Here is an 11,677-nt window from a genome sequence, read left to right as displayed (position 1 = left end):
AATCAAGCCTAAAGACCTGTGCCACTTTTCAAAAGTTTTTGCAACTTAATGATACGTTGCTATATTTTGCATGGACGTAGCTGGTGTTAAACACCACTGTCACCAATGTCAATTTACTCGCTCACAAGATTACGTTATTTATGTATACCTGTTTGTGTTTAATCGTTTTTTTTAGGGTCAGCCCAGCAAACGGAGGCTTTTGTGCGCCTGAGGGTGGCGCACAAACATTTGTTTACCGGTGGAAGGGATAGTGCCACTATCCAATGTTTTAAAATTAATGCACAACCGATCATTTGCAATGTTTTTAATTTTGAATGAACGTATATAATTGCATTTTATATGATATACTTATGTGTTCAAAGCACTGGTAGATTGTAGGCATATATGAATGAATTAATCAGATCAGTTAAATAATATATCCAAATAAATACAGGTTTATCATCTTTCTTTGTCTTTTCCCCCCTGCGTAATAGTAATCAACCGTACTGTAAATGTGATGCATGAATTAAGTTCTCAGACAATTTCACTTAGTTTTATAAAAATTGAATAGATTTTCCTTTTAATTAGGGTGACCAGACGTCCTCTTTTTCCCGGACATGTCCTCTTTTCGAGACCTAAAAAATGCGTCCGGCAGGGATTCCAAAAACGTCCGGTATTTTGCCTCGTCGCAAAAAAAGAAAAATATATATATTATTGTTAATATTATCTGACTGTAGAGAGAGTCTGTCATTGGGCGACCGATCTAATGTGCTCGTTGAGAAGGTGCCGTGTATAGACGGAATGAAACCCCCAATGAAGTACGTAGGCTCACGATACAAACCCCCCCCCCCCCCCCCCCCCCCCCCCCCCCCCCCCCCCCCCCCCCCACTGGATCGCCACTGTCTGCAGCCATGCCTAAACGTAAATGTAAGTTCACGGACGAACTAAAGAAAAAATACCCATGTTTTCGCCCCCCCCCCCCCCCCCGCGACGAAGTGTCCTCTTTTTCACAAACTCAAATCTGGTCACCCTATTTTAATAAAGACGATTCGATCAACCGCAACAAAGCTTTTGTGACTTCCCCAAAGAGGCTCCATGCGAAGGAGACATGACCGCATTCATAACAGACAAAAGTCAAATAAATATCGATCAGCTTGATTGCTTCCGTTCCATGTTTTATTCATAAGCGCACATGTGTCTACAAGCGGAGACGCAGTATTAAAAAGCGGAAGCGGAAGCGCTTCCACACTACCAAGTCGTTCCAAAGTCTGAATGTTACAAACGCTAGGAAGCACTCGAGCTAGCACTCTATTCTCATCTCCATAGGACGCGACTAGCAAGGACGCGTCCTAGCAAGGCTGCAGCCTTCACCTTGGGAAACAGCCCTGGTCTGTTGTGACTGGATGCCTGGTCTGTTGTGAATGGATGCCTGGTCTGTTGTGACTGGATGCTTGGTCTGTTGTGGTGACTGTGACTGGATGCCTGGTCTGTTGTGGTGACTGTGACTCTATGCCTGGTCTGTTGTGGTGAGTGGACGCCGGGTCTGTTGTGGGGACTGGATGCCTGGTCTGTTGTGGTGACTGTGACTGGATGCTTGGTCTGTTGTGGTGACTGTGACTGGATGCCTGGTCTGTTGTGGTGACTGTGACTGGATGCCTGGTCTGTTGTGAGACTGTGACTCTATGCCTGTTCTGTTGTGGTGAGTGGACGCCGGGTCTGTTGTGGGGACTGGATGCCTGGTCTGTTGTGGTGACTGTGACTCTATGCCTGGTCTGTTGTGGTGAGTGGACGCCGGGTCTGTTGTGGGGACTGGATGCCTGGTCTGTTGTGGTGACTGTGACTCTATGCCTGGTCTGTTGTGGTGAGTGGACGCCGGGTCTGTTGTGGGGACTGGATGCCTGGTCTGTTGTGGTGACTGTGACTCTATGCCTGGTCTGTTGTGGTGAGTGGACGCCGGGTCTGTTGTGGGGACTGGATGCCTGGTCTGTTGTGGTGACTGTGACTCTATGCCTGGTCTGTTGTGGTGAGTGGACGCCGGGTCTGTTGTGGGGACTGGATGCCTGGTCTGTTGTGGTGACTGTGACTCTATGCCTGGTCTGTTGTGGTGAGTGGACGCCGGGTCTGTTGTGGGGACTGGATGCCTGGTCTCCCCTGACGGTTACCAGCCAGCCCACCACCCAACACCTTAGAAATCTTTTTATTTTCTCAACTAAATGATCTTAAATGTTTGCTTCTATTACTTTGTGTGCAATGAGGCCCCCAGTGCTCTCGTAACCACCCTGGGAAGAGGGACCCCAACCTGAAGGGGGGATCCCCACTGTGAATGAGGGACCCCAACCCTGAAGGAGGGATCCCCACTGTGAAGTAGGGGTCCCCCACTGTGCAGTCCTTCTCAGTATTTCCTTTTTCTTGCCCTTCAGGGGGCTGGGGTTTGCATTCTTCCTTGACACTGTTATATTCTAGGCAACGTTACATTCTAGACACTATGCCATTCTATCTAGACTCTACCAACCCTATTGTTTCCACCATTCCTGCTGTGCATGGCGTTTGACGGCCGTTGAGAGGAAATGAAGGAACCTGAGCTGATGTTTCAGTACATGCACAGACCCGTTAAGAGGTATGAAAGGTGTGTATGTGCGTGCGTGCGTGCGTGCGTGCGTGCGTGCGTGCGCGTGCGTGTGTGTGTGTGTGTGTGCGTTCCAAGCCCAGTGACCTCAAGTTCATTGGTGAAAAAGTGAAGGAATTAACATCATATATCAAACTGCGATGTACCGGTATATATTTTATTAGCACTGTTTTGCCTGGACTTTTAGAATTTCATTACCATGAATGACACAAGAATGGCTGTTTAGTAATTAATGCTCAGGTTACAGTTTTTGACTATTGCTTCCCCTCGGTGTAGAAAACTGGGATTATTTAGTCAAACAGGAAACACAATTCACACAACCACACAAACAAGTAGCAGAACATTTCAGATCTTTTGAAAAATCAAGCACCTCATACTGTACAATAATTTATAAAAAAATATGTTTGCATGGCAGTGTACAGACAGAAATGTATTGACCAGACACAACAAACAACACCAACTGCTGGACTTCTCTCCAAACTGTGAATTCAGCCAATACATCCCTGCCTCTCCCATGGCTTGATTGTGGGGGAGGTATAAGGGGTTGTTTCCCTTAAGGGTTTGTGTGTTTCGGTATTAGGTGAAAGATGGTTAAGATTATAATATAGCTTCCATGCCTTCGCCCACACGTGATCTGGGACCAACCTTCTCCATTCCTCCAATGAGAAGGCTCTTACAGCCGACACCTCATGAATATTCAGTAGCTGCCCTAGGACCAACAGAGCCTGAGAAACAACGAAAAAAATCGACCTTTCTCTCTGCGGCTCTGGTCTGAGACCCCCCAGAGCCTGAGACACAACGATCTTTCTCTCCTTTCCCTCAGTCACTTGAGTTTATCTTCGGAACCAACGAAGAGGGAGCCGACTACCGCGGGGGACCGTATCTCCGATGACATCGGGGGACGGTATTTACAGTGGCACCGGGGGATGGTATTTACAGTAACACCAGGGGACGGTATTTACAGTGGCACCGACGAGCTAACTGTGGTACGTTGTGTTTCTATATTGTGTATAATAGATGTTTAACGATGGATGTTTAAATGAGGTGGATGTTAAAGTATGTCTCAGAATGTGCGCTTGAAGCAGCAGTGGGACAGAAGCCGTCAGGACCACACAGAGCTGAGTTTGTTGATGTCTCCTGTTCACCGGCCGAGGGGTTTAATGCACCTAATAATAGAATAATAATATATATATAGATGTCGTTTTATATAAATATATCCTGTAAACATTAACCGTGTTTATTAATACACCTAATAATAGTATAATAATATATAGATATAGTCTCATCAATCAATCTATCCTGTAACCATTCTTCGTTTCTTATATTAACACGTGAGTCGGTTGTTTTAAATGTATGGTGCATTTGTAGTTAACCCTTAACTCATGAGTTATTATTTATTCATCTTCACATTAAATGGTACGATTCTTTCAAACCTTTTTAAATACAGTGGTCTTTTCATTACTATGAGGCCTAAAGATATCTGTCAGTTTGGAGTCTTTTGGACCCAGAGTCAGGCTTAGTAGGATTATAAATTGTATTTTAATGGTTATGGTTAGTTAATCATGTGTGGTACTAGCTGATCTATAGGGTTAGGTCTGTCACGTTACTACCTGACCTATAGGGTTAGGTCTGTCATGTTACTAGCTGACCTATAGGGGTAGGGTTAGTTAATCATGTGTGTTACTAGCTGACCTATAGGGTCAGGTTTAGGTATGTTGTGTGTGTTACTAGCTGACCTATAGGGGTAGGGGTAGGTATGTTGTGTGTGTTACTAGCTGACCTATAGGGTCAGGGTTAGGTATGTTGTGGGTGTTACTAGCTGACCTATAGGGGTAGGGTTAGGTATGTTGTGGGTGTTACTAGCTGACCTATAGGGGTAGGGTTAGGTATGTTGTGTTTGTATGTGTGTTTATTTCATGTGCTTTGTGTTCCAGCCTTCTCAGTGACGTCTTCAGTTCTTCCACTGCAGGTAAACGCAGCACAGAAAGGAAGGCAGTTCTGTCATTTTATGTACCCCTAGGATCTAAGTGTGTGTGTGTGTTTGTATGTTTAGAGGGGATGGAAGCGGCGGTGGCGGGAGGTGCAGACCTCACCAGGAAGTTTGTGTCGGAGGCGGAGCTTGACGAGGCGAGGAAGAAGAGACAGGAGGAGTGGGAGCAGGTCCGCAAGCCGGACGACCCCGAAGGTACACACACGCATGTACACACACACACAAGCACGCACAAAGACACACACGCACGCACGCGCAAGCAAGCACGCACAAAGACACACGCATGCACATGCACACACACGCATGCACACACAAAGCTGTGCCTCATTGTGTGTGTTACAGTTCATATTGCATATCATCAATGATATATTGTGTGTGTGTGTGTGTGTATAGAGGCCCCAGAGGAGGACTATGACCACCGCTGTCTGTTCGAGCGTCTCCAGGAGCAGAAGGACAAGAAGCAGGAGGAGTTTGAGGAGCAGTTCAAATTCAGTACGACCCCTGACCTCTGAACCCAGCCACTTATCCTCAATACCTACCTCTCCCCCCCATAACTATTAACTCCCCAGAACACAAACCCCCCCATAACCACTATCCCCTCCATTACCCCTAACCAACAAGAAAACGACCCCCCCCCCATAACCATTTAACCCTCATAGCCACTAACCCCCCCATTACCCACCATGAAGCATAACATTAGCATAACGTGTAGATAAGATGGAGCACCACATGTTAGATAAAAGGCTCAACTGTGGTGTTACCATGGTTACAGAGAACATGGTGAAGGGATTGGACGAGGATGAGAGTCACTTCCTGGACGAGTGCTCCCGGCAACAGAGTCTGGTGGAGAAACAGCGGAGAGACGAGGAGAAGAAGGAGATGCTGGAGTACAGAATATCCTTTATCAACAAGATAACCCTATGTTATAGACAAAGCTAACACTATGTTATATACAGCTAACCCTATATTACACACTTTAAGCCCTATAGACACAGCTAACACTTTATTATAGACACGGCTAACCCTGTGTTATATACAGCAAACCCTATGTTACATACAGCTAACCCTATGGACACAGCTAACACTATTACATACACAGCTAACCCTATATTACATACACAGATAACCCTATATTAGATACACAGCTAACCCTATATCACATGTAGCTAACCATATATTATACACAGCTAACCCTATATTATACATGGCTAACCCTATATTACATACACAGCTAACCCTATATTACATACAGCTAAACTCTATATTATACACGGCTAACTCTATGTTACATACACGGCTAACTCTATGTTACATGCACAGCTTACCCTATATTACATACAGCTAACCCTATATAACATACACAGCTCACTAAAACAAACCTATTTTATAGACTTACCTTAAGGATAGTCTGTGTTCCTTAATGGTTGAGTTAAGGGGTACTGGTAGTCTGTTCCTTAATGGTTGAGTTAAGGGCTACAGGTAGTCTGTTCCTTAATGTTTGAGTTAAGGGCTACAGGTAGTCTGTGATCCTTAATGGTTGAACAGTGCGCTTGTCAAGCGAGTGACTGTCGAACCAGAGAAGAAGGCTGGACCTAAACCGTTAGGGGCGGAGCAAAAGACAAGCCACCTATCTCAGGCACATCTATTGGCCGGTGCTGTCAAAAGACGCAGGTAAATAGGCAATCAGAATGGAGCGGCATCATTAAGGTACTGAGCGTGTGCAGAACTGAGTTAAGTTCTCGTGTGATACTTCCAGCTCGTCCCAGTCGTCAGACAGCGGCAAGAAACCCAAGATTGCCGTGGAGACCGGAGCCTCAGGACAGGACACTGGTCAGTGAATATTATGGGATGTTAAAACCTGTTAACCTCAGTGGGATGCCTGCTAGCCTCACCAACACCCTGTGGTTTGGGGGGGGGGAGGAGGAGAGGAAGGAGCAGGAGGAGGTAATGAGTGTGTGTCTCTTGCAGTGGGAGGAGGAGCAGTGCGGGCTCCGGTGCCACAGCGGCTGTTGCTCCCGTCGGCGGCGGTGTGTGTGGGGGTGCTGCCCGGGCTGGGGGTCCTGCCCGGGCTGGGGGTCTACTCCGGGAGCAGCGACTCGGAGAGCAGCTCTGACAGCGAAGGTAGCGTGGACGTCCTGCTGGGGGCAGACCGCAGCGGCCGGGGGCACCGCTAGACACACACACACGCAGAGATGCACACGCAGAGACGCACACGCAGGGACGCACACGCACACAGCGGCCGGGCGCACCGCAAGTCACACACACACACAAGCACACAAACAAACAAGCAAACACAGGCACATAAACACACACACAAACACTCACACACACACGCTCAGTCATACAGATACACACACACACACCCCTCTGTGTTCTTGCTCTGTGATAAGGATGTTGATAATAGATTATATTTAAATTATATATTATGATAGATATATTAAATGGTATAGAATATAAATTAAAAAGAATTATCTGAAATATGAATTGTTTTCTGCATGATTTGGAACGCACGCTGCATCAGTTGTGTTACGGTTAGTTGGTTTAGGGTTAGTTGTGCTATAGTTAATTGTTTAAGGGGTTAGGAGGTGGTTTTGGGTTAGTTGTGTAAGGGGTTATTTGGTTTAGGGTTAGTTATGTTATGGTGAGTTGTGTTAGAGGTTAGTTGTGTGTGGCTAGTTATGTTGGGTATTAGGGCTAGTTGTATTTTGGTTAGTTAGGTTTGTTGTTAGGGCTCGATGTGTTTGGTAAGTTATGTTAAGGTTAGTTGTGTTTGGGTAAGTTGTGTTTGTTAGTCCCGTTTTGGTTAGTTGTGTAAGAGGCTAGTTGTGTTGGGGTTAGTTTGTTTGGGGCCAGTTGTGTTGGGTTAGTTTGTTTGGGGTGAGTTGTATTGGGTTTAGTTTTGCTTGGGTTAATTGCGTAAGAGGTTAGTTGTTTTGGGGTTAGTTGGTTTGGGGTGAGTTGTGTTTTGGTTAGTTGTGTTAGGGTGAGTTGTGTTAGGGTAAGTTGTGTAAGTTGTGTCAATCGTGTTGGGGTTAGTTGTAGTTGTGTTGTTCTCAGCTGTGGATGACACTGTCCCTTAGTCCATGGTGGAAATTCTGCAATGGGGAATATTTCTACTAAATCTTATGAAGCCATTACTGATTCCTCTTGAGTTGATGTACAACATTTTACGCCTATACTTTGATGTAAAACATTACGACTACTACCTGTTTTGCTGACATGGCCCCTCCCCTCCAAATCTCACAGTTTAAGATGAACCAATCCCGAGCCTAGACGATGACATCATGCCCCTCCCATCCCTCCCCCAGTCCCCGGCACTGCAGCGTACCATTGGCTGAGGGAACAGTGATTGACAGCTGTGGAGCAATGAAGAGACTGCTTAGATTGTTGACACAATATTGACACGTGTTGTGAACCAATAAAAGAGCGAAGGCAGAGCTGGAGACGTTGCTATTGGCCGAATCGTGATACGTTTTTATGTTTTCTTTTGTTTGAGACGTGAAGTGATGTAGGTGAATAAAGACTCTTACCATCTGCGTGTTGTTTACTCAATTATATAATGCATAACCTTCTTTACAGATGTGGAGGTACATTTTAACAATATTATCACGTAATAAATATTCTCTATAGAGACAGTACATTCTCGTGTTGCGAAAACAGCTGTCCGTTTAAATTGTACCTAGTGGGGGCTCGAACCGGCAACCCCAGGAATGGAAGAAGACCGCACTCTGCGTATGTACAACGGTTGTAAATTGTTGTACTCCGGAGTCTGAAGTGTTCTGCTGCCCCATCGTGTCCACCGGAGGTAGCGCCGCAGAGATCCGCGACGCTGAACTAGAAGTCCTACAACAGCCGCAGGACCAGGGGCCTCATGCAGTGGCGAACTTAGCCCTTTGGGGGCTCCAGGAGAACAGTCATTTGGGGGCCCCTGCATCTACCGGTCTCAGTACCTTATATCGCATAATGAGATACTCCATGCAAGGGATGAACAAAAGTCACTATCCTTCTTTCATGCAAATGTTAATTATCTATTTACAAATTGAGAATAACATACAAAACAATAAGATTAGTTATGTTGACACATTACACTGACTGTTAACCATAAGTCCTCATTTACCTGAGGTTTTCCAGTAGCTCACAGCAGCTATCTGCTGTGAGCTACTGGAAACCACTACTGGAAACCCATTGATAGCTGCGTCCAGCTATCACTATATTTCCTGTGCTCTTCAGACCTTTCATGGTTGATTAGATGCATTGCAAGGTTATTCTAGTCTTTAAATCCTTCCTCACTCAGTTGTTTTTGTTTTCCAGAGAGGCAACAACAAAAGCAAAAAACACGGTCTGCACTTTCACTGTAGACGAACCAAGACCTGTTCACCCTCTCACCATTTTTCATTACTTTGTAATAGTATGCTTTTGTGAATCTGCGGCCCTTGGGCCAGAGTGCTGGGTCATCCACCAGAATATGTGTGCACCTGCCCAAGACACAGCAGCTTGGGCCAGAGTGCTGGGTCATCCACAGGATTATGTGTCTCGCAGTCATTGTTATCGTTATTGTCATAAATTTCAATAACCAAAGTGGAAGAAGGAGAGTGAGAAATATTCACTACCAGTTGTGCATCATCTCCGTCAGTTTGTTGACACACGTCATTAGCATCGCTGCTGGCTGAGCCAGAGCCACTTGGAATGAAAGGAGCAGTAACGTGACAGCAAACGACGTTGACGGCTGCTCTTGATCCGCCGACGGTCCCGCTGCCACTGCGGTGGCTGTAAAACAGCTGGATAGCTTTGGCAGCTTTGAAAGAAAGTCCTGCCTTTGGTCTTTCTTTTTATGTGACCCACTTTCGTACGATCGCTTCATGTTTCACTCGATTTATGTCTCACTCGATTTCTCTCTCTCTCTCTCTTACCGCTTACCGTTTTGAATTTGACATAATTTCCGCATACGCATGATGAGCGTAACATGGAATAGTCCATGTAGTGCAGACTGAAGGGGGGTGCACACGGAAAGATCGTCAAAACATGAGTAATAATTAGACATCCCGATGCTACTATTGTGAAGAGATTTTTATAAAAATAATAAATATGGGGACAAAATATATGCATTGGGGCCCTCTTGACCAGATCAATATTGTAAATAAGAAACTGTTCTTAATGTTTTATCGGGAAAAATAAAGGTAAAAAAATAAATAAAAATTGGGGCCCCCAAAAACCTTCTATGGGGCCCGGGGCTCCAGGCAAATGCCTGGTTTGCCTAATAGTACGGCCCGCCCCTGGCCTCATGTACTAAGACTTGCGTGGATTTCATACTGAAACTTGGCGTACGCCAAAACCCAGAAACTGTCTTACGCACAAATAAATTCAGATGTATCAAAGTGTGCGAACGCATGGATCCAAGCACGTTTCTTTTGTACATCTCGATCAACGTGGAATTGAGCGCACATGCCGAGGTGCCAAACTCCTCCCTGTCCACGCCCTCATTTAAATATGCAATTTCATTTAAATAGGCCTCTGGACCTGAGATTCACCTCTTAATCCGATCACCTGGCACCATGAACAGAGGCAAAAAACGAAACTTCACGGAGTCTGAGCTCGAGATTTTGCTCCACGAGGTAGAAATGCGCAAGCATATGCTATTTGAACCCTGTCAAATAGCACGCACAGTTTTATAAATGAGACCCCAGAGCGAGTCTCTGAACTACCCAAGGTATACGGTCTGTACGGCCTAGGAAGGTGGGTTAGCTAGGCTACGTCACAACAGGTGGGCTAGTTAGGCTACATCACATCAGGTGGGTTAGTTAGGCTACATATCAGGGGTCTCATTTATAAAACTGTGCGTGGGATCGTTACTAAAAATGTGCGTACGCCCATAAGCCAAGTTTTGCGTGCGCCAAAAAATATTCAGATTTAAAAAACGCTGCGTACGCACACCTGTACGCAATCTTTTCTTTATAAATCACAGACTGCCTACAAGTGTGCGCAGCTGAATCAGCTTCACGTTCCGCCCTGTACACGCCCCTTTTTAACCATAAATGGTCAATGCAAATGACCTCATGAATTCGATCTGCATATAAAACAGACTCAGATGCAAGTATTATGTTGTATTGGAAACAACGGCAGAAGTACTGAGAAAAGCAAAAAAGCGAAATTTCAAGGAGGTTGAAGTGGAGACACTTGTGGGTGAGATGGAGGCCCGAAAAGTAGTTTTGTTCGGCGGTCACGGGATTGGGATCGCCAACAACAAAAAAGCAGAGTGAGTGGCAACATGTTGCTGCAGCAGTGAACTCTGTCAGTAGCACGGAGCGCACAGTCCCAGAATTAAAAAAGACGGCGTTACATATTTTTATGTAGCCTACCAATAAATCGTTATGGTCCCTAAAGACCCTCTCCCTCCGAATCCTGCCATTTGCATGGTCCGCCAGAAGTGCCATATGGTGCAGCATTACCACGGCGCTCACCTCTGTATTTATAGGGTTACGGTAATAAGACTGACCAAGAACACCTTGGATAATCAGTTTGTAATCACCCACATAAAATGTTCTTGAACCCCTTTTTAATGCCTGGTTTGTCATGGAAAGCATCAAGAGTAACGGACAACGATTGTGATGAGGAGTGTGGCTTGGTTTTCCACACTTTCCACACAAAATATTATGTTATTGACACATGTTGGACAGATGCTTTATTCCATGCAGTCGCCCCGTCAGTGGACAGTATGGAGTGACGGGATTAAATGTAGAGATTTTTTTTTTTGCATTTATATTCTAAGGAGATGTTTCTGGAGTTATAACTGAGAAATAACGCAGGTGACTTAAATTATTCTGATTACATAGATATAACGCATGATACGGGTTGAAATTAAATTAATGAAGGGCGATGATGAAACATAATCGTTCTTCTCACTCTACAATTCTTCGGTCTGACTTCAGTTCACCACCACACCATCTGTGACGCCAATTCTCCTTTTCCTCTAAACTATGCGTACGCATGGGTCAGAGTTTGCTTAGGGCTGCGCACATTTTCCCGTCAAGTTGGTTTTTTATAGATCAACCTTGGCGTGGAAAGTCACGTACGCCAATTTTAGC

At 45.3% G+C, this 11,677-nt stretch overlaps 1 protein-coding gene across 1 annotated transcript; it reads left to right on the top strand.

Moving 5' to 3' along the window:
• Positions 1–3,357: 3,357 nt before the first annotated feature.
• psme3ip1 (proteasome activator subunit 3 interacting protein 1) lies at positions 3,358–8,150 on the top strand. Its single transcript, XM_056599439.1, has 9 exons — positions 3,358–3,591; positions 4,540–4,574; positions 4,659–4,790; positions 4,989–5,087; positions 5,368–5,490; positions 6,140–6,266; positions 6,352–6,425; positions 6,564–6,716; positions 7,842–8,150. Exons 3-9 carry the CDS (start codon positions 4,664–4,666, stop codon positions 7,844–7,846), a joined length of 708 nt encoding a protein of 235 aa, XP_056455414.1. The 5' UTR covers positions 3,358–3,591; positions 4,540–4,574; positions 4,659–4,663; the 3' UTR covers positions 7,847–8,150.
• Positions 8,151–11,677: the final 3,527 nt, after the last annotated feature.

This window comes from Gadus chalcogrammus, chromosome 9, assembly GCF_026213295.1.
Source record: "Gadus chalcogrammus isolate NIFS_2021 chromosome 9, NIFS_Gcha_1.0, whole genome shotgun sequence".
Taxonomy (NCBI): Eukaryota; Metazoa; Chordata; class Actinopteri; order Gadiformes; family Gadidae; genus Gadus; species Gadus chalcogrammus.
This window is presented reverse-complemented; position numbering and strand designations above follow the sequence as displayed.

What these genes read in the sequence shown, in the direction of transcription:
- psme3ip1 (XM_056599439.1), top strand. Translation starts at nt 4,664, where the DNA reads ATGGAAGCGGCGGTGGCGGGAGGTGCAGACCTCACCAGGAAGTTTGTG. An exon ending in GGTGCTGTCAAAAGACGCAG is followed by an intron (nt 6,267 to 6,351) that starts GTAAATAGGCAA and finishes TGATACTTCCAG; the next exon opens with CTCGTCCCAGTCGTCAGACA. An exon ending in AGCCTCAGGACAGGACACTG is followed by an intron (nt 6,426 to 6,563) that starts GTCAGTGAATAT and finishes TGTCTCTTGCAG; the next exon opens with TGGGAGGAGGAGCAGTGCGG.